The sequence below is a fragment of the Zonotrichia albicollis genome, chromosome 3 (genome assembly GCF_047830755.1).
Source record: "Zonotrichia albicollis isolate bZonAlb1 chromosome 3, bZonAlb1.hap1, whole genome shotgun sequence".
Taxonomy (NCBI): Eukaryota; Metazoa; Chordata; class Aves; order Passeriformes; family Passerellidae; genus Zonotrichia; species Zonotrichia albicollis.
The window spans coordinates 49,031,983-49,054,592 of NC_133821.1; the positions used below are offsets into that span (position 1 = coordinate 49,031,983).

General features: G+C 41.4%; 1 protein-coding gene across 10 annotated transcripts in view; it reads left to right on the forward strand.

The window, feature by feature from the left end:
* The first annotated feature begins 7,713 nt into the window (after positions 1–7,713).
* QKI (QKI, KH domain containing RNA binding) overlaps positions 7,714–22,610 on the forward strand; it is a 171,468-nt gene continuing 156,571 nt past the window's right edge. For 5 of the 10 annotated variants that reach the window (XM_074537362.1, XM_074537363.1, XM_074537364.1 and 2 more), the window contains exon 1: positions 7,714–8,282. In XM_074537362.1, the coding sequence (XP_074393463.1) occupies positions 8,141–8,282 (142 nt within the window). In that variant the 5' untranslated portion in view covers positions 7,714–8,140. Of the gene's footprint in view, positions 8,283–10,231; positions 10,682–13,381; positions 13,476–14,469; positions 14,498–22,610 lie in introns of those variants that run through there. The other 5 variants (XM_074537360.1, XM_074537359.1, XM_074537361.1 and 2 more) reach the window with 3 other exon arrangements.

The following is a 22,610-nucleotide window of genomic DNA, read 5'->3' on the forward strand; positions in this document are numbered from 1 at the left end:
CACATCTGCACAGAGCAGGGAAATGCCTTGCAAAAACTACGAGACTAAAGTGAACTCCTGGAGATTCAAGTGGGATACCAAAAGGCAAGTGAATCCTATCCTTTCTTGTGCTTATGAACTTGTAACAGTGACTTACTAGGATCAAGCAATGAATTTGCTCTAAACAATAATTAGATTTAGCATTGGCTATATAGGATGATACCATCTTGTATAAAGTGACTGCAGCTCAAATCGAGCCAGACCTCCTAGATAAGCAAACAACCCAGCAATGTCCACCTTTTGGCTCTGAGCCCAAGAGTCATGTTTTACTGATTGTTATGATTTGGCCTTTGAGCTCTAGTGACAGTCAAACAGGGACTTACAATGCACCAGCCTTCAAATTCCAACAAAGACAGCATGAGATCTGGGATGCTTCCTGATTCTATACGGAAATTCTGAATTTATCTGAGTGCTTAAGCAATAATTCCCTGCAATTTTATAATGTCTTTCATCCAAGCAACTTGAAGTATTTGCCTACAAAGTGTTTCATAGCTTCTGAAGAGTAGGAAACACTGAAATGGGTTCCAGGGCACATGACAATTCAAATATATGTGGCTACTATATTCCAGGAAAAATCTCCCACACTCAACAGAAAGACTGTGGGTAGGAGGAACAAATGAGAGACAATGACTCATCCACAATCAAAACAGAGTTTAGGTTTCCTAAAGTGAAAAAGGACCATTAGAAAATATCAAGAAATTGAACACAGTCGTTTCCTTTTGGAGAAAAGGCACAAATAGCAATGGACAGATGAAAAAAGAGCCTCTGAGAATACCACAGCATGGAAGCACAATGGTCTTTGTGTGGGTAATCAACAACCACTGTAGCACTGCTCTGTCCTCTGCTAGGGATGAACACTGTTGAGCAACTCTGTCTCATCTCCAGAAGCCTTCAACACTCGTACCACCTAGTCCCTGTCTCTTCTCACAGCTTTGGAGCGCCACATATTTCTCTTCACCATTAAAACAAGGATTTACATTTAATAAAGACTTGGAAAATATAGTGTTTTCAGCAGGTAGAAAAAGAAGACTTCTAGTAAAAAAGAAAAAACAAACTCTGGCCTTTTCAGACTGATTAATTGCATTTTCTTAGAAGGCCAAGCAATACAAATGTTGCTTGCTCATTAACACAGTTTTAAAAAAGGCTGAAGTTTTCTTATAATTTGTTCAGATGTTTTCTGTCCAGTTAAATATATGCTCCTTTTGTAAGAAGTGCTGCTCTGTAAGTACTGAACATTAAGAACCATATGCAACACATCACTAGCAATCCCACAGTGTTAAGTCAATATACATATGCATTCACATTTCACACATTAAAAAGAAAAGTTAAATTAATGCTTCAGCTGCATTTTAAATTCTGTTTTAGTAGTAATTGAGAAGAATGGCTTATTTAAATCTATTTACAAAGTTAAGACTGAAAACATTCATATTTCACAGTAACCAATACACTCTGGTACTTTACCAAAACACGGTGTACCTGAAAAACAAAACTTACCTGCTTCTTTAGTTGTCAGCTCTTTGCCACTGTGGTGGCCAACATAATCTGCAAATTTCCCAGATATGAACTATTTATTTTTATTATTTTAATCCTACTGTTTAATTGGAAACACTTCTCACTACGGTGAAAAGTAAAAATACTGGTTATGTATCTTACAGACAAGTATGTCTTTCCAACACTGTATTTTTAGCTGTAGGTAGCAAATTTTAAAAAGCTGCTGAGGGCCCTACTGTAATTAAGATGACTGCATCAATTAAAATGCCGAATGTTATCCTGGACAGTTTTAAACTTAGGCACGTAGTCCCAAACAAAGAAGGTAAAAAACCCCAAATATGTCTGAAATAATGGTCTTAATATTCCAAATTTCCAGATATAATACTGTGATTTTTTAAACTTGAATGTGCATTAGCTGGACTTCCATGGCAGGTATTATATTTAGCAACGGTCAGTTAGTTCAGTGCCCCATAAATCTGGGCAGCATTTACAGTAATGCACACTCACTGCTACTCCCACTTGGCAATGTGGGGCATGGGCTGGCTACCAAAAGGGACAGGCCAGAAGCCACTTGAAATTCCCCCCTATGTCAGCACAGAGCTACACAGCTAAGGTAATAATTTTGTGACAGAAATGGAAAGGTGTCATATCCTAGCACCCTAACTGAAGCCATAGGGCTAGAAAGACTGGGAAAACACTGCGTGGTGTGTTTCAAGAAATTAGTTGGCTTCTTTTATTGACCTAGGAGGAGCATCAGTTATTGATAATCCACATGTAAAATGCACTAAAACAATGCAAGTGTTTATAAGTGATAAGGTGTAGGAATGTTATGAGTTTAGAGGCAAAACATACCTTCAAAATACAAGATTCAAATATGTTCTGTAAATAGTGTTGCTGCCCTCCCTGTCTTTTAAGTGCTGCTATGAAGATGATAAAGTGGGTAAATTTTATAGTTACAATGCAGTACCTCAATTTAGTTTTCTCTCTGGAACTGGTAGCATTTTTTTCTTTTCTATGCCTTGTCAGATTGCTTTTCCTTTCCTCCTTCTAACCATTTTCAACCTTTCTCAACAATGCTGTAATAAAACAGACATACCTGAGACCTCATTTTCATCTCCTACGGGACAGTGAGAAATGAAACCCATCTAAACTTTGTTTTTAATGCACAGAAATTTCTCAAGAGCACAGCAGAAGCACCACCCTCTCTAGACAGACACACCTTTCTTCTTACTAGAAGGCTCTCTTTTCTAGAAAAATGTCTGCCTAGCACTTAAAGAAACTGCATGTACAGCCATGGAAACCCATGGAATTTATCTATTCAAAAGTGCAATCGCATAAGCAGTAATTCTATGATAATCTTGAACACAGCTGTAATACACTCTAGTATACACTGATTTACATCTTTCCCGTGCTTAACTCTCTGGCAGGTAGACAAGGTGAAACCCAATACAGAGGTACCCCTGCCCTCCCTAACTACTGAGAGTTACACAAAATGCTTAGTATTTTATCAAGCAGAATTTAGTCCCCTCTGTCCTATCCACGTAACAGTGTCCTGTAACAGTGACTTTAGGTATATGAAACACACACCTTATCAAGAAAGCTGACAGGTACAAGATTTAGGTCAAAAGAGGAAAAAAACTTTTGTTTCACTTAGTGTTGTCTTTTCTCCCCAGATTAATGACTGCATAATTAATACACAACCACAGGAACAAAGAGAATGTAGCTCTTCCTACTCTTGTTTAAGAGGATGAATCACAAAGGTATCTCTTCTGGCTCCTTTATTCCAGACTGAGGAAGAGCCAGTTCTACCAGGGGTTGATATTATGGTTTACACCCTTCTTCACAGTTGTTGTACAGCTCAAAGTAGCTTTTAAAGTATAAGAGATACAAATCTGAATCCTTCCAGACTAGAGGTGTGCTTAAAACCTTCATCTTTCAGCTCTTCAGCAATCACATAACAACCCTACTGAACAATTACAGGCATTATCTCTTCCAGGATTACACAGAATGCTTGGACATGTCCCTTTTGAACACTACATCATCTGCTTACTTCTTTGAATGACACACTACTATAGTTTCTGCTTGAAAAGTTGAAAAGTCAGTTTGCTAAAATGTCAAGGAAAATATGTTTTTATTGTCAAACAAAACAAAGAATCTTCACGTAATTGGTCCTTGAGATTTTTAGTTTGGCTCTAGACCATACTCTGTTAAGGCATTTATCACTTTGCAGAGATAAATGTATTTCAGATGTACATCTGTTTTTGGGCATGTTTGATTACAGTACTATACTCTTTGTACACCATGAATGATTCTGTACTGAATCACACACACAATATATTTTTTTTCAAGAGACTGTAATGGGTGAGTGAAGAATTGCTTCTTTCCCTAAAGAAGAGCAGTACAGCATATTAATACCTTCCTGTTACAGACAGCATCACAGAAGGCAGATGACATCCAGCAGCCTATGCTTATGATTTGGCCAACAGAGACACTGGAAGTAACAGCCAACACTTTTAAAAGAGCATGCTTCCCAGTAGTCATTAGCCTTTGCCTCTATTTCCAAAGGTATTATCAGCTATGAACATTATAGCAGTAATTGAATTTGCTTTTTATGATCATTGCAGGCCTTTACTGTAATACACAGAGGCTGCTGCTGGCATTATCATAATTCTTCTAACTTTGAGATTAGATTAATGCAATAAAACTTCACCTTAAAAGAGAAACTTGGAGAGTAGTACAGGTTACATGATACAAGAAGGGCCACCTAGATGAAAACACAGCTGAAGATAGGCATTTCTGCTTGCATCTAGATAGAAGTTGAGACAGTGGGTAGTTACCAAGAGAACCTTACAAGACCACAAGACCTGGTTATCTTGAACAGACTAAGCAACCTCTGCCTCCCTGCCCCCTCCCCGATATCAACACCACACAACCTCTCCCCCATATCCACAGAACCTGTTGACCCAGGCCTGTACCTTGTCCTCCCCCCAGCCTTCCTTCCCCATGGGAAAGCTGTAAAATTAAGAGTGCAAAAGGATTTCTACTGTTTTAATAGATCAGGCTGTAGTCATGCCAGTCTTGATGGGAGCTATTCCTTCTCACAGCTCTTTAACCTGAATTAATTAAACTTTATTCTCCCAGGAATTCTTAAAACACCCTTTTATACAATGTGGGAGTGTGGGAATGTGAAGAGCAGAACATAAGGTATGCTGAGAGGGGCTTTCAGGTAATGTTTTTGGTTTTTGCTGTATACTTGCTAAGAAAGGCAAATCAACCTGGTATCTATCTGAAACCAATGATGAGCTTTTTTGCATTTTACTAAAACATTCCACTTTTCCAAGGGCTTTTTTATAAAGACTTAAATTCAGAGTTTTGAAGTATTTATGGAAAAAATCAAGGATGAGAACTTTTCCTGTCATTTATGCCTAATTAAAAGGGCAGCTTCATCACATAGCTTTGCATCAATTTCTGTTCTGTTTCTGACTGAGAAAATAATTCAGCTTAACAACCGAGCAAACTAGAGCTTGAATTTTGCATTGCACTGGCATGAATGATTCCACAAGTGTTGGTGTGCACCATCTCAGTTTTCATTAAATAAGCACAAAATACCTTAGGACAAACGATATTGTTCCCATTAGTAGATTACTGGTGTTAGTACACAACAAATTGTGCTGGTATTTCTTACCTTATATTGTCTGCTTACATTTGAGCACTGCAAACTCTTTATGTGCAGGAAGCAATAATCAAGTGGTATAGGAACAGCTGCACCAAATCTGCTGAAAAGTCTCCATATGCTATTTTTAGTGTGAGAATCATCAGTCCAGAACAATTATTCCAACATCATCTACATTCACCTAATTTTAAGAGGAAAGCTTGCTGTTCAGCAGATGCCCTTAATCAAATGGGAGGATTTGACAGCGTGGTTTCTCAGGGTTAACAAGAGCCTTCACTCACCAGCTAAAAATTAGCAAGCAAAGGGCTACAAAAATGCATCATTGTCCAGACTGGTCTACAAGAAACCAAACGATGGCAATTTTGTTAAGCATGTAAAGTTGTATTTTAGCTTGTCACAATCTTAAGACAAGGTTAGAAGAGAGCAAACAATCATGTTACTAAATAGAAACCGCATTGTTTTGTCATCCATAAGCATACTGCGGTGTGCTGTGGGCAAGCTATTGATGAACTAAGAATCTATATTTAAAATAATGGTTTGCAACACTGCTATTCCTTGATAACAAGGATAGTATTTTCTTACCAAATATACAATTTTTTAAGGATGGAAGCAGTAAGACTGACTTACCTTAATAAGCCGTTAATTTCCACTAATGTAAACAAAACCCTGAAATGACATAAAAACTCCAATGTCCAAACAATGAGTTCTGTCTGCCTGTTTAAAGGGGAATAGACAATGAACACTGGACATAATGCAATAACCCAAGGCATTGTTACTGTTATGAGAACTACGCATTCTCTATATTTTTGTCGATGCACATCTTTCAGGAAAAGCAGAGTTAACACTGCTTGACAATACCCAGTGACACTGTACACCTGTCAAGATGACGTGTGTCTGTTTCTTTTCAGTTTAGGAAGCATTGTTCGTTGCCATTATCCTAACACTGGAAGTATCTTCAAATACTGTGGAGTATGTATTGAAATGCATTTGAATTTTTTACAGATTTCAAGCAATAGCTAGACTTTACACCTAGACCTATGAAATACGACTGTTTTCGGCGAGCTACGTGAAGAATGCAGCGATTTTTATCCAGCTTTGTTACAAAAGCTTTGGCAAGCTACCGCGAACTGCCTCAAAGCTTCCTGCCAGCCTCCGAAGTGCTAAGCACCAACTAAGAGCACCGAGTAGCAGCGTGGGGAAGGAGGAATACGTACAAGCAATGCTTTGCCTCTGCGGCTGCAGTGGATGGAGCACGTTAGTTTGGTTCTGGCTGCCGGACACCGCTGCTCCGTCACGTCTCCCATCCAAACCCGTCAAACAAGCCACGGCCGGTGCCAAAACGCGGCGCTGCCCTACAAGCAACGAGGGCGGCGCGCAGCCCTGCCGGGAAGGCTCGGGCGGGAAGGAGCTCGCTCGGCGGGCCGGGATGCGGCCCGGGCTGCCGGCCGGGGCAGGCGCTGCGCGCTCGGGGGAACGGGCCGGCCGTGCCCGCCCGGGGCAGCGCCGACGGACCCCGGCCCGCTCTGCGCCCCGCCCGCGGCCACCCGACGCTCCCGTGCCCCCGCCGGCAGCCCCGCTTGTCCCTCCTCGTCCCCCCACCCCGCGGAGCCGGTCGGCGGCTGGCGTCTGGCAGCCGGGGCACTCCGGCGGCTTCCCCGCGCTCCCCGCCGGGCCCCGGGACCGACCGGGAATCGCTTCTCGCGCCGTCCGCGCCGCCCACCGCCCGTGCGCGCAAGCGCGGCCGCAGCCCCCGCGCACACCTGCCCCCCCCCGCCCGCTGCCCGCCGCCACGCGACACCGGGGCCGCGCGGAGCGGCGGGAGCGCGCGCGCCCCGGCGCGGCTCTCCCCGCCCCCGGGAGGAGAGCGCACGTGACGCGTCCCCGCCCCGGAGGTGCCGCGACGCGACTTTGTTTGGGAGAGTTCCGTGCGCGCGCGCGTGTTTCCGCGCGGCGGGCCGGGCGGGAGCAGCACGGGAAGCCGGCTATCCCCCCGCCGCCGCCCCGGGGCCCCGGAGCGGAAGGGAGGGAAGGCGGGAGGGAGGGACAGCTGTGGCTCCGCCAAGCGGCGCTGCCGCCGCCGCCGGGCAGCGGCCGCCCCGCCCCTGGTCCCGCCCCCGGCGTGTCCCACCCCCGCGGGCCCTGCCCCCTCCCCTCCTGCCGCCGCCGCCGCTGCTGCCAGCGCAGCCTGAACTGAAGCGAACTCCGGAGCGAACTGAGGAGAAGTGAGGAGGCGGCGGCGGGGCTGAGACTCAGCAGCCACAGGCGGCGGCGGCAGCAGCAGCAGCAGCAGCGGCGGCGGGAGGGCGGGCGGGCGGGCGGGAGGCGGAGAGGAGGAGGAGGACACACGCCAGGCGCAGCGCGGCGGCAACAACAGCGGCAGCGGCGGCAACAGCGGGGAGACACCGGCGGCGGCTCCTCGGAAGCGGCAGCCGCGCCAGCAGCGCCCCGCGCGTCCCCTCCCTCCCTCCCCCGCCGCGGAGACAGGGGGCAGCGCCGAGAGGAGAACCGGGCTCAGCGTGTGTGTGCGCGGGAGGAGGAGGACGAGAAGGAGGGGGGGACACACCGAGGACTGCGCCGGCCGAGGGCGCACGGAGCAGGGAAGCGGCGGCGGCGGCACCGAGAGGCGGCGGCGGGTCCTTGTGCCCGGAGAGGAGGGCGCAGCCCGCACGGGGGTTTCTACTGAGTTTCCTCTTTTTTTTTTTTTTCTTTTTTTTTTTTTTTTTCCTCGGTCCCTGGGACTCAGCGGCGGGTCTGCGTTTGTCTCCGGATTTGAATCCTCCTCCTTCTCCTCCTTCCTCGGGGAAGCTCCCCTCCCCGCCCCCTCCCCTCCCCCACCGCCTCCCTGCCCGCCCGGATCCAGCCGGGCGCCCCGTGCCGCGGTCGCGTTGCTCGGCAGAGCTGCTGCGGGCGCTCGCCGTCTCTGCGCGGGCTTGGAATATGGTTGGGGAAATGGAAACCAAGGAGAAGCCGAAGCCGAGCCCCGATTACCTGATGCAGCTGATGAACGACAAGAAGCTGATGAGCAGCCTCCCCAACTTCTGCGGGATCTTCAACCACCTCGAGAGGCTGCTGGACGAAGGTAAAAGCGCTCGCCCGGCCGCCCCCTCCGCCCTGCCCTGCCTCCCCGGGCCCGGGGATCCCGCTCGGTCCCCCGCCCCGGCCCGGCCGGGCGGCGGGGGCGGCCCGGGGCCTGTTCCGCTCTCCCCGCTGCTCCCCGCACGCTCCCGGCCCCGGCTGGGGAGCCGAAAACAAAGGGGAAGTGCGGGCTCTCCCCGCCCTGGCCGCCGCCGCCGCGCGGTGCCGGGGGACTCGGGAAGCGAGTGGGAGGGGAGAGGCAGCCCCGGCCGCGCGGGTCCCCGATCCCCCCGGGGGGTTTTCCCCTTTATTTTTCCTTCTTTTTCTTTTTACCCTTTTCCGCACTATCTCCTTAAACCGGGGGAAGGGTAACTACAGCACGGAGGGGAGGGAGCGAGGAGAGGAGCTCAGGAATGCGCTCTGGGGGAAGGCAGGGAGGAGGGGAAAGGCTGGCTGGCGGCTGGCGCTCCCCTCCCTCCATCGCTCCCTCCCGCGGCGGCGGGGGACACTGGGGTCCTTCCGGCGCCCTCGGAGCGCTCCGCCGCCCGGCCCCAGGGCCCCCGCCGAGGGGGCGGCGGGTGTTTGGTTTCGAGATTTGGCTCTTCGGGAAGCTGCTTGGACTTGAATGACTAAGGCGGAGGGGGGCTGAGCTCTTTCTTCTGCTCCAGATCTACCCCACCCCGAACTGGCCGCAAACTAATTATGATTTTCCTATATCGCAAGGGAAGGGAGCAAATTCTTGTCTCAGCTATCCTTACCTTTTAAAGAAACTGAACTTGAAAGACTCCTACGTGTGACTTTTAGTGAAGGGGGAGAAACAAAAAGGGTTACGAAATTGCCTGGTCTGCTCCTGCCAAACGTCCACCCCAGCCTCGCACCCTCTCCTGGCACGGGGCGAGGCCCCCCCTACGCCCCCAGTTTTTCCCCTAGTAACTTTGTTTAGGGTTAAGATTTCACAAATAAACAATCACGGTTTAGAAATTACCAAGAAAAGTACGAGCTGGGAACTTCCTGTGTCCCATACTTTTTCCCACTGCAGTAACAGACCCACTGTGTATCAAAAATTAGGTGAAACACTTGTTCTTAGTATGTTAAATTCGCCTTGTATTCGGGTTCACAGGTTTGTTTTTCTTGTCGAAGGCATTTCTTTTTTTATGTCTTTAAACCTAGGCTTTCTGGAGACTTAGACCTGTTTGTTTAATCGTATTTGGTAGCTTTGTAGAATATGATATGACCATAAATAATTTATACAGTTTGAACTTGTTGGGTTTGTTAGTACGAAGTACTGATTTTCGAGATTTTGAGTTAGGGTTCTTGTTTGCGGATGTATTCCTCTTCGCTAAAAGAAGTTTGGGAAGTTGTTGACCTCGGAAGATGAAAGAACTGGTTATATTTGGTAGAACAGCTCCCCGCCCTCTGCCAAGACTGTAAAAATGAGATAGCGACTGTAGTACGACGTAAAAATAGCATGTCGAGAAAATGCTACCTTCTGAAATAAGTGATAGAGGAATTTAAAGAAACCCAAACAAACGGTGAAGAATCCGGATTGTGGGAAGCATTATAATGGGAGAGTCTATTTTTATTTGCAAGATACTTGGAGGAGTTTGAATTTATATGGGAGCAAGTATGGACGTGAAGAGCAGAACTATTTTAGAACTTACGTTCTTGGTCACCACAGTGAGCAGACTCTTTGGAATAGTTAGATTTACAATAAACATCAAGAAGAAATTTGACCGGGAAGACTCCTTCTTTATAGGACAAATGAACCTTCCAGAGGTTTGATCACGGATTTTTAAATTCTTGAATCTCTTCAACTGTATGTATTTGGCCAGAGGAGGCCTGAAGCTGTTGTTTTTTTTTCAGAGAACAAAAGGAAGAAAAACATTTCCCGACGCAAAAAGGACAGTGAAAAAGAAATTCCCAAAATACTTATGTCTTTTTATATATTTTGAAATACTGAAAACACTGGAAGTCTGTTTGCAAAGTATTGGAGTTCCAAAACGAGGACTCTCGTGACTCTTGCTTACAAAAGTTTAAGGACTGCGTTGGAACTATTCTTCGCTCTGGTCTTCAAAAGAAAAGCAAATAAAATATAATCTGTGTTCCTAAATGGTCTCTGGAAGAAGCCTGCTATCCCTTTAAGCTTTTCTGCTTTTCCTGTTTACGTTGGCAAATGGGTGGAAGTATTGTGGAGGCAGAAAACTTTTTGGAATGTTGAAAAAAAAAGTTTCATGCAAATCTAGTAAATTGCTTCAAGACTTCAGAATTTGAACACTAAGGGGCGCCAGTTATTTTTTTTTCTGAGGCGTGTGTCCGCGAGCACCGCTATTGACTCGGGCAGTAAAATGATCAAGTCTGGTAGAAGACGCCAAAGAATGACAAAATAATGGTGGATTTGTGCAGGTATCTGTGTTTGCATGGACCTCCACGTATTGAGTGCTTACAGGCGGTATTACATCGGTGGAATAGGCAGTAGCAGTGAACAGCTGAGGAGTTGGAACAGCTGTTTCCCTGTAAAACACCTATCCTGCTTACCAGTGGGGGCTGTGTTAAATATCCTGAACTGTGTGCTCCGCTGACATCCTCCAGCAGAAGGGTTCAGTAATAGCAAACTACAGGTTTGCTGGGAAAGTCTGCAGGATTTAATGTGCTTACTGAAAAGTGTATTATTTCAAGGTTTCATCAGTTGTTTGCTGGCACCCTTGAGAATACCAAGTATTTGGGGCAAGTGCGTGTATATATAGGTATATAGAATCTAAAAATAAAGCTACAGGGTTCACATTCCCTCTTTGCCCCCTCCACCCTGTCATTTGATTTGCTTCCTCTAGTTTGTTGTTGTGTGCTTTAGGTAGGTTTTCGTTTTCTTTTATTTTTTTTTTGTTATAATACAACCATTTTCCTGAAGGTTTTGTTTATTCTTGAAAAGAATAATATTATGATCAGCCATTGTCTTTTATTTTGTGTGCTGATCAAAATGAAGAAATAAAGTCACAACCCTAAGAATTCAAACAAATAAAAGGTGGGATTGCCTTCCCTACTGGAATGCTAGGTTAGTTTTTTTTTATTATTAATTATTTATTGTTACATGCCAGTATTTAAAAAGAGAACTCAAATGGGCTTCTGCTGTGGTTACTTCTTGTAGTTGTAGGCAGCAATAGATAGAAAGAGACCTGTGGGTTTAGGTGAGCAGTACATCTAATCTGGTTCATTTACAGAATGTACATCTGCTTTTTTGGAGTCCATTTCTATGCTGTGTGTATTATCCAAAGCATGTTTTCCTTTCTGAACTCTACCCTACTTTTTGATCTCAGAAAATCTTACTGCTTAATTTGATAGATGATCTCTGTCTTGCAGCATTTGTTTTTGAAGATTAGCTTAAATGTAAGAAGTGTATTGAGGAAACCTTTTTTTAAGAACTGCTTTCATAAAATGTGAAAGTTACAGTTCTGTTTAGGTTACAGTTATTTTTCCATATGTGTGCTTTTAACTTGTTATGTGTAAATAAGTCTTCTGTGGATTAACAAGGATGTTTAAAGAGCACATCATAATAACTAGGAAGCTGAATTGTTTTTATCAGACTGGTGCAAACCTGTGGGAAGAGAGGGCTTTTCCTGAATGTGGAATAGGCTGTATTTCCTGTAATTGTTTGCACCATCAAATGTGACCTGATTTTTTTTGATTTTTTTTTTTTTTTTGCTTAAGCTTTTGAGATACTAACTTTTATGATGTTAACCTGGATTTTTTTTTTCCTGACAACTTATATATTTTAATGCTCCCCTTTGTGGACAGTGAAGAGAGCTGTAGCTGTTTTCTTGCACTGTTTTTAAAAACTGAATTGGACATTTCAAACTCCTCAGTAGCATGTTGACAGATTGAAATTAATGAGGTACTTCAGTTGTATTCTTAAATCAGACTATGAATAAATGTGCCTGAACTATTAACTGGAATCTGAGGAGTCTAATTTGTAAATTTACATTTTGTTTTCTTGAACCTGTAAGTGCACAGACTCTTGCACCTGATCGGAATGTACACAGATGAGACCTGTGGTCTGAACTGTTTTCAAAAAGAGATTGAAGAGAACCTTATCAAGAATTCATTTTTCCTTAGTAACCTATCCCTGAAAAACTTATGTCTTTCCTTCAAAGCTATGTTGAAGGTGACTTACAAGCCTGTCTACCTTTAAATGTAAATTTAACCATGCATCTGGCTATTTGAGATAAATCTAATTTTGTATCAAATAGGCTGCCTCTTTCGGTCTACCAAGTTTAACAAAGCTAGTGTAAAACATCCAGTAGGCAATATGAGGGTAAATTTTCGGTGAATGTTGCTCTCTCTGTTTAGTTTCCTCACTGAGAGAAAAAGTGCATGTGAACTCGGGGAGCTTAGTGCCCGAAGTGCAGTTTTTGTGTCGGTCTGGTTGTGTTAAGCACCACGTCTGTGTGAAACAGAGCTGAAGAACTGTGTTCTGGTGTTGTAAATGAGTTCTCCCTGGAAAGTTATCTAGTTACTTTTGTACATGACCTTATTGTTTGTGATTATGTAAATGTAGCCTGTGCTTAGCTAGGGTTTTGCTGACTTGTCAGATTTGAGGGAGGGGCACTGGCCACATAAGCGCGTCGGTTTTTTCAGTTGTATCAGATCTTGCAATGGACCCCCATTAATTCATTGAAAATGTGCTTCTTAGTGCAATATTCAGGGATAAATATTCTTTGGGATAAAGGCCTTACAAAAGATGTTTGCCCAGATAGTCTCAGACTGGTTTTTAAACTTAGCGTATTAATGTTAAAATTGGCAAAGCAGCGTGCCACAAGAGCATGGAGTATTGCTTGTGTGCTGTTTATTGTTAGTACTCTTTTGAGTTTGGTTCTTTAATTATCTCTTAAAACTTAATGGTCTGAGGTGTTTTTCTGATTTATGAATGTTGTAATGCTTCTAGAACTTGTATTCAGAAACCTTGTAAGAGCTATTTTGAGGTGTGGGTGTTTGGTTATTTTTTGGCGGGAGGGAGGGAGTGGCTTTAATACCTTGGCACAGCCTCTTGCAATGCCAAACCAAAAAGCTGCATTGCACTTAAGAAACAGTGTGGCAGTTTTTTTGCCTTGTGGAAAAATATTTAAAATGGTGACAGTTCCGTTCTTTTTAAATTACATTATTTTTGGAGCTTTATCTGCAACATTTATAGGATTGCAGTCACCTGGCAAGTAACTAAATAAAAGGGTATTTTTTAACTGATTCAAGTTTTAAGTTAGTAAAACAGTTATTTTAAGCTCATACTTTGAAAGTGGTCTTTTCCCTGTTGCTTACCAATAATTAATTAATAGTTAAAATATTTGTCTTCAGATTTTTAATTTTTTTTTTACATAAGAGTCATCGCATTAGACTTAGTTCTGTACAGGAGTGGCTGACTTGTTGAACTGGGAGAGGCCTGTTTGAATTTAATGTTTTTGTTTAGTGAAACTTGTTCATTAAGATTGCAATTGAGTTGCATTTTCCTCCTCTGAAACTGAATGCAGTCATTTCTAAAATAAGTGGTGTCGTATAAAAATCCCTTGCTATGGTTAGAAACAACTGACCAAGTGCGGATTAGATTAGGGAGTGGCATGCAGTGCTTTTGTGGCGCACAAGGGGAAGAACTGGAGATGTGTTGGTTAATATTATAGTAAAATTGGAAAAAAAACCCTGAAACAACCAACACCAACTGAGAAAAACGCTATAGATTTTAAGAGAGCACTTAGAATGTCCTGATTATGAAAATGAAATTTACATGCATCAACAGATAGAAAGAAGTTGCTGATGTTCGATGAGTGCTGTGGGTGTGAAGAGAAGGCTAGACATGAAATGGGTGGTCACTTCTGTGGGTTAGTGATGTTTTTGACCAGGTTGTCTGTTTCAGTCATTCTCAGATTAAAACCTTTTTCCTCTGAGTACACTCTGCAATGCCAGGTCAGGAATGGGATGCTTACAATGATTTGAATTGTGTAGACTTCATTAGAAGAGCAAGTACATTTGAATTGTCTTCAATTGCTGTCTGTAACCATAAAGTGTTGTCCCTTTTTGGGAATGCACCCTGATGCAGGTATCCTATTAGTTAGATGTATTATTAGATGCTGGTGTATTTCTGTGGCTGACAGGATAGACCTGTGTTAATGTTAATTACTAGACCGTCCTGACAGCTCAGGCTGATTGAAGTACAGCAGGAGTCTGCCATGGAAACTGATGGTTTGTATTTGACTGCTTATACGGAATGTTGGGAGGTGGGAGAGGGGGGAGATGGGGGAAATGCCTTGCCAGGAAAGCTGTTAACTAATGAAATGCCCTCATTCACTGACCCTTGTCTTTATTGAAACATAACTCACAACTTCTCATTCCGGCCGTGTGAATTTTCCTGTATTGATTTTAGTCAGAATGCATACTCCAAAAATCTCCTGTTGATTTTAACATTTCATTGAAATTTAATAACCCAGTGCTAGGAAACTACTAGGAACAGTAAAACTGCTTGTGTTTTTAATCTCAATATGCAGTTGGTTAGGTCAGTAGAAGTACCACACAAGCTACATGTGTGTCTTGCTTGCAGGAGGATCTGTGTCTGTGAGGGACATTGAAATTACTGTTTGAATCCTGAAATAGGTAATAGGTGTAATGTGTATAGTCTGAATTATATACCTTTGCTTTGCTAAGAAAAAGAGTGGGGTTGCTGAAAGGTAGGCAATATTACATTTTTACTTTTGACTTAAGAAAATATCCTGTATAACCCTGTACAATGCAATTAAAGTAACATCCAGGTTTTTGTTTCTTTTGGTTGTTTTTCTTGGAAAGGTTTAATAGAAGTGGAGACAGCTTTTTAATAGCAAAGCTTAAATTTTTGAGACGATTTATGCATGAATGAACAAAACAGCTGTGACAGCACCAAAGAGAAATAATATCTGGCTTTGTTAGCAGAACTGCCTTTCCACTTTGTTATTCTTGCTTCCATTAGAAAGTGTCTTTTGCAGACTAGCTGCATGTCTGAGAACAGCAAGACAATGCAAGTTAGAGTGGAGTTGTGTTACTTAAACCTCTGTTGTCCGAGTTCGGCACTAGAAGTTGCAGCTTTTTTGATCTTTGCAGTTGTTTTAGCAGTGTTAGTGGTTGGAATGAGTGTGGTAATGCGAAAAGGGTTTTTTATTTGTTTTATTCTTGTGGTTTGAAAGAGCGGGTAGAAATTGAAAATACATTTTCAGTTACTTTTAATTTGAAAATTGATTTATTTTTTTTTGTACTTGGTGTCAAATAGTAAATTTTACTTTTCAGTTCAGTGCAAAAAATCATTCTCTTGAAGGGTAATGGATGGCAGTAGGTAGCTATTGATGTTTTAATGATTTTGGTGGTGCATAGTTGAGTAGCGCCCTGGAAGTAAATTTTTTAAATTGCTTTTAAAAATGTTTTTAACTGTTTTGCTGCTGCACTTGAATACTTTTACTTTACTCCTTTCTGTAGTTGGAGGGATTTTCTGTGTTTTCAGCACAGGCCATATTAGAGCCAGGTTTTGATACTGTGTACTGTAATTGCAGCGCTCCAGGAAGTGCCCATGCGGGAAAGTCCTCAGGATACCCTTTTTTAGAAGGGATAAGCCATGAAACAATTTGTGTGATAACTCACTGAAATCTGAGGGTGTTCGCAGTTGGAACAGTGAACACTTCAGTTGTATAACCTTACAAATGTTGCTGTTTCTTTAAGACTTGATTTCAAAAGTAAAAGCATCCCGGCATGACAAACAATTAAAATCTTGTTACTTTGCTGGGAAATTACTTCTAGGTAATCGAGGGAGCAATGCATCAGAGTGGCTGCTGATGTCAGAGCAGAGGCAGGGGGAGATAATGCAGTACTTTATACTCTTATCTGGTGGATCACTTTCTGACTTAAAAGGTCAGCTGATATTCTGTACCGGTCAGGGTTTTTTTGAGTTTGTTTTTGTGTGGTGCTGGCTTGCTTTTCAGATGGATCAGAGCTGTGATCTCGCTCCCTGTGTGATCTCAGAGCAGCTGTGCTGGCACGGTGGCTGAGGTGGCTCGATACTGAAGATGTAGAGCAGCGCCTTGGGGAGAGAAATGCATTTGCTTAAACATTTACTTAAAAGTCTGAAGCTCCTAATTGATGTCAACTGATTGTGCATCTAGTCCATTCAGAATTTTAAGGATGTACTTATTTGCAGACTAGCTGACACTAGATGGAAGTCAGACTTTGCTGAATTCTTTAAACCCTTTAGCTGTTGAAATAATGAACCTTTGTGGGTTTTTCCTAATTCCGATTAAAGAACTGATTTAGAAATCTCTGTAGCCTTTAGTTGATCAAAATGTCCTTTCCTAGGTACAGTATATTTTTTTCATTAATATGCAGGAGATTGCAGGTGCCTGAAATTTAAAAAAATAAGCGACAGATCTGCTAGCACAAGTGTTAATACAACCCTGATGTTCTGGTTCATAAGCTTAAATGGCAGCTAAACTAAAACATTCAGCTCATGTTGCATAAGGCTTCCATTTATTTATCAGACTTTGAAGCAGTTAGCAAATCAGTTAATATTCTTCTCAATGCAGCTTAATCTAATAACCTGCAAATAAATATATTAAAAGTTGATAATAAATATATAAAATAATTATATAAAAATGTTCAAATTTTAGATGCAGAGCAGGCCAAATCCCCTTCTCTTTGTGAATATCTTAGGTTTCTCTGCAGGAACAGGGAGGAGAACACAAGACAAAAATTCTCTGACCCGCTGCTGTTTGCTTTTGAGCAGTGTTGCTGATCATACTGCTTTTAGTTAGTTTCAGTTTGTCTAATTTTGAAGGAGCACCCCTTCAGCATAAAGCAACATGGACGATTTCTCAGAAAGTTGTCGCAGTCGTCAGCCCCCGCCCAAACTTACAAAATAACTTTGCCTAAATACTACATGTACAATCTGTTGTCAGGCGTGTTCCCGTAACAGTTGGTTTGTGTGTTAAAGTTGAAGGTTAAAATGCTGTAATAGGCCCAGCTGTCTTGTTTAAAGTGCGATGTTTTTGCTGTGAAGATTGGCTGTGCAGTGAGAACGTGGTGTGTGTTAGACACTGCTAGAGACAAGTTGTTGATAGTTCTTTAATTGCTTAAGTATCTTATCATCTATAAAGATAAGTGTAGTCAGAGAGGCTCATATGCAGTCAGTTTACGGGGGAATTACTGCTGCTTTAAATCACTTGAGGCTTTTATGGAAATCTGATACTGCCTCTGAATCAACCTGAAGCAAAACTTGTTACGCACGTTCTTTTGTTCCCACTTTTCATGTAGTTATGTTAACTTTGTGCTCAAATAGACTTGAGCAAAATCTGAGCACGGATGATGTGGTAGGGGAAATGAATTCTAAATGAAGATTCTATCAGGAAGATTGATTATCTGTGTATTAAAACATCTTCAGAGGACGAATGATACTTTAGTATCTCAGGTATAAAATCAGTGACGGTAATTGTGTTTAGAAGGGATTTATCTTTGGCTGTTGTAATAACATGTTTACAGACATTAGAGTCATATTTTGAAATTTCTTGCAGTGGTTTTGTGTTCATTCTGTGCATAACTTTTATTTTTCTGACAAGCATAATCCTTTATGAAAAAACTCCAAACTACCAGAAAAAAACATAACCTAAAGATCAGATCCCTCTTAAAAGGGAGAAAAAGTATAAAACTTACTTTCTTGAGTAAAGCTTATTCAAGTTACAAACGTCAAAAATTTTTTTGAGACCTGTGGCATTTAAGATGTATACTGACATTTTGAGGGGGAGGAGGGGGAAAACTTCTCTATATCATCTTAATTATAGGGTTAATTGAGGTTAAATTCTGTATGGATCAAAGTGTTCCCGACTTCCAATAATTGAGGTGTAGCTTCCAGGGAAGAAAAGGACTATGTGGAAGTTTTGTCTCTGGGTGATGGGGTACATAAACTTAGTGCCTATTGATTTAGTAACTGTATGTTATTCATAGCTATTCATGAGGAATCATGTTGGTTCCAAATGGGAGGTTTAATGCACACTGGGGGCACTTGCTAGTGCTGAGCTTTAATACTGTTAAGTGTCTTCAGCAAGGTATTCTTGCGTCAGCCTGGGATTAACATAGGATGAATAACAGAGCCATTCATCAGCCAGGCAGCCCTGAAGAGTGTCAGCAGGAAAGCTGACGGTGATGAATTGGAGAGAGACGGATGCTGCAGTAGATGGCTGCCCCAGCCTGCGCTGGGGTGGGGAGGGATGGCAGGTGGTGTTTAGGTGTGCGCTCAGTAATTGAATGAGGAGGGACCGCACGCCTGCGCGCGGCTCAACAGACAAGGGACACGTCCCTTCTCCAGTCCAAAAGGGTTACTGAATTCAACAGCTTAAAATGACACGTGGACAACTGGTTATTCATTCATTGAAAAAGATTTGCGTCAGTCTTTAGTATTGATAAATGTGAGTTATGTTTTGAAGACAGACTTGTGGATTTCTCTTGATCTTTGCAGTCTCAGCAACCTTCTTTGGCCTCAAATATTTGGATGAATTAACTTTGAGGCAGGATTTAGTTTATTCTGAACTTAATTTTTCTTTAAGTTCTGTGTTAACCTTTCTTAGATCTCACAGCTTTCAGTTGCTTTGTTGCTTCAATTACTGATTACTTTCACTTGTAATTTTTAATTTTTTTCCCCCTACAGGATAAAGAAAATAGTTGGGAATTGGAGGGGGGATTTTCTTCTATCAGCCTAATAGCATAACTAAGTGGTTTTTGTCACATGCACAGGTCTTTCTAATCCCATTTAGTATGGTTTGTACTGGAATTGTTCTTGGCTGTTTTTTGTTATATCAAACTGTTGAACACTTGATACATGGAGAGCAGTTCAAAGTAATAATCACGTCTTTTACTTTGTTGGGGCTCTTCACATGGATTTTTCCTGCCTGCTGACTGTAGGTTACTAAACCTGTATGTACCGGCTTTCTGAGCCCTAAGCACAATTCAGTACTGAAATCTGTATCAAACATTTCAGTATGTTGTATAGCAGTCATAACTAGTGTAGTGGAGTGGTATATTATAGCATAAATTACTGCACAGATTAAACTACGTTTCTAGTACATTTTTCTGGATTGAGCATCTGGGCTGCTGAAAGTTTTCGGCGGCTGTTAATAACTAAAATATGTTCGTAAATAACCTGAATTATATTGTGATGTCTTCTTCCAACTTTCATTGTATGCTCTTAGTCTTAAAACTTTTGTTGTATGCTCTTAGTCTTAAATTTCTGATAAAATACAGGGTACTAATAAAGCACTGACATTTAAGGAGCTTTTTTCTTAGTCTAGTCATGGGTGAGTAGTTTCTCATAGGATGTAATATAGTTGAAACACAACTTAAGCTGCTGTAAACTTTTATCTTTTCCCACACCCTCCCCTGCCATGAAAAGTTGGGGCTTTTTATTCCTTCCATGGAAAGTGAAGGAATAAATATTGCTAGGAAAGAAATCTGGATAACTTCTGGGCTGTTGAGCATTAATGAAACTTAATGCCACAAATGTGGGTGCAATAGTATGCACCTATTAATATTGGTATAATGAAAAAGTTAATAGAAGGGACAGAGTATGTTTTAAAAACACATTACTGTATGAGTAACTGCAAAAAATTTATTATATGCTGATTTTGAAACTGCTAAGCTAAACAGATCATTATGTGAAAGGATCAGAAAAATCGTAATATATTTCCTTGAGCTATGAAGTGTCTTTTTGCTCAGAAAATGTTACTAATTTAAAAAAATAACACCACGATTTACTGAGCCTTCAAATGTTATGAGATTATACACTACACCTAAGAGAGATGGAGATATTTATATTGAAGTTAATCTTTGTACAATCTAATCAAGATTTCGTTTGCACATACTCTTTTTCCAACGCAATATATGCTATTTTTTCTCATGCTTGTCACATTGAGCCATTCTAGCCATTCCCTGCCCATACCTTTTCTGACATAGCAAAGAATTACAATGCAATCATATTTTGTTTTGCAGCACCATCAGCAGAACTGTGCAGTCACTGGCAGAAAAAGTAACATCAAAGAGATTTTTTTCCTGAACTAAAGGGGTTGTTTTTGAAAAATGCATGAAAACAAAATAGTCATTGACATGAGACCTTTGAGAGCGCTCTCTCTCTGAAGTAGACAGCATCTTTTTTGTTAGCAAAGTTAATGGAGCTAAGTGAAAAGCAATATGAGTTACCAGAATGGTGTTTTTCAATCTACTGTTTGCAGACTCGCTGCATATGAAGAGTTGCTGCAGATAACAAAGAAAAAGGAAATCTGTTAGTGGGAGATTTTAAATAGGCCACACTGAGCCTTCAGTTTTTTGGGAAACTTTTGTTTTAATGTGAGTGAAAAAAGTTGAAGACGACTGATTTAAGGGCATTTGTATTGTAGTAATTGTCCTTGGCCATGGGCTGTAGTAAAAATCTGAAACAAGGAACTTTGAGATCACAAAATAGAAATGTGTTCACCATGATGTGAATTAAGCTTCTTTCACCTGTCTGCTTTTATTAATTTTTTAGGACTTCTTGATGTTATCGGTTTACTGAGCTAGTCAGTATGATGATGTTTTCCCCAGCTGAGATGTAGAGAATCTAATTATATTAATCTGTAGAGTCCAGTTTGTAACACTGGAGCTCCAAAATGTTAAGATGCTAATTACCGAAAGTACACGTAAGAGATGTAACCTACTAAATTCAAATTGGTATGCTGTTATTATAGAATCATTTCTGTAGTAAACTGTCTTTAGGGCATCTGAACCTTTCAATTTAAATTCCATTAAAATAGCCACACTGTTGTCATTCATGAACAAGGATATTAAAGCCAGTTCCAGATGCTCAAGTACCTTTCGCTTTAGGTAAATATTTCATGAAATGTTTCAGGTTGTTGTCCCCACCCCCCTAAACTTTTTCCCCACAATGGACAGCTTTATGAGGTGATAGAACTTGATGTTCAGTCTTAATGATAAATTGGCTTGGGAAAAAAAGAACTTATAACATGTTTAATACATAGTAGTCAAGGTACAGATCCTGCAGATGTCATAAGTCTGTTCTTACATCAATCCTGAAGAATATAAACTCTTAATTTGTAAGATCTTTTCTGGTAGATGTAAAAGATAGGTGGAAATAGTGTAAATGAAATCTATGCTGTGCTAGAAACCTGTAAAATTCTGCTAAAAAATGATGTGAATTAAACTTAGTGTTCATTTTAAATATTGGATATTTAGTTTCTATGGTGGGTTGCACTTTTTCCGACTTGTTTTTTGACTTTTTTCGACTTTGTTCCTAGAAGTGCTCTTCTTCAGTGAGTTTGTTTGTCAGCTGAAGAGAAAATTGATGATTCTGTAGCTACTCCATAAAAACCTTACATTATCTTCAATATTGTAATTATGCAAGTAGCAGATATCTTGGCTACCAGACTGTTAAAATAAATATTAGTTTTGATTTAATATTCTCTGTCTGTTTCTGCCATGTGTGTATACAGACATGAGTACACTCTATCTCCTGTGCTCTCTCCCTTCCCCCCTCCCTTTTGTGGCAGGGGCATTTGTTAATACCTCTCCTGCATAGTAGTAGGAAGTGCTTAGCAAGTTATAAATGCTGTCTCTATGGGCAAGATTTAATATTATTAGAATTACTTATTTTTTCTAATGGAATTAAAAGTGATACACCAGGTTGCTGAAGTGTAAAGCCAGAGGGGTGGAGGGGAGAATCTGCTGTACTTCAAAGAACTAAACTGTTCTCTTTGTGAATGAAGAACATGTCCATTAGAAACTCCAGCTTTGAGTCTCCACTTTTAAGTGCTTTTTGGTTTTTTTTTAATAAAACTATCTGGTTTTAATACGTAATGTAAATAGATTTTTATTTTCAACAGGAAATAGATTTTTATTTTTGAAATTCATATTTGCATTTCTCAAAATGCAACATTGAAATTTACTTATAGAACATGGTGAATGTTGCATGTAGATTTTTTTGTGCTGGTTGTTGCCTATTGTCTGATATCTATTGGTGTCTTACAGAGGCACCTTCCTTTATAATAAAACATGTTTTAGTTAATTCTACAGATTATGACAAAACAGTTATCCTCCTTTCATAGTAGTTTCAGTTTTCATAGTAGTTTTCAGTTAGAAAAGCTCCAGTTTCAATTTTTGCTGTAGTGGCAAGAGGTAAACACTGATGCTGCATTATCTTATCTAGTTGATAATTTCATTTAACAGTCCCGGAACTTGTTGTGCCAACTGTTGAATGCACTGGGCTGTGAAATAATCGGAACTTCAGCTTGCAAATACCAAGCTATTG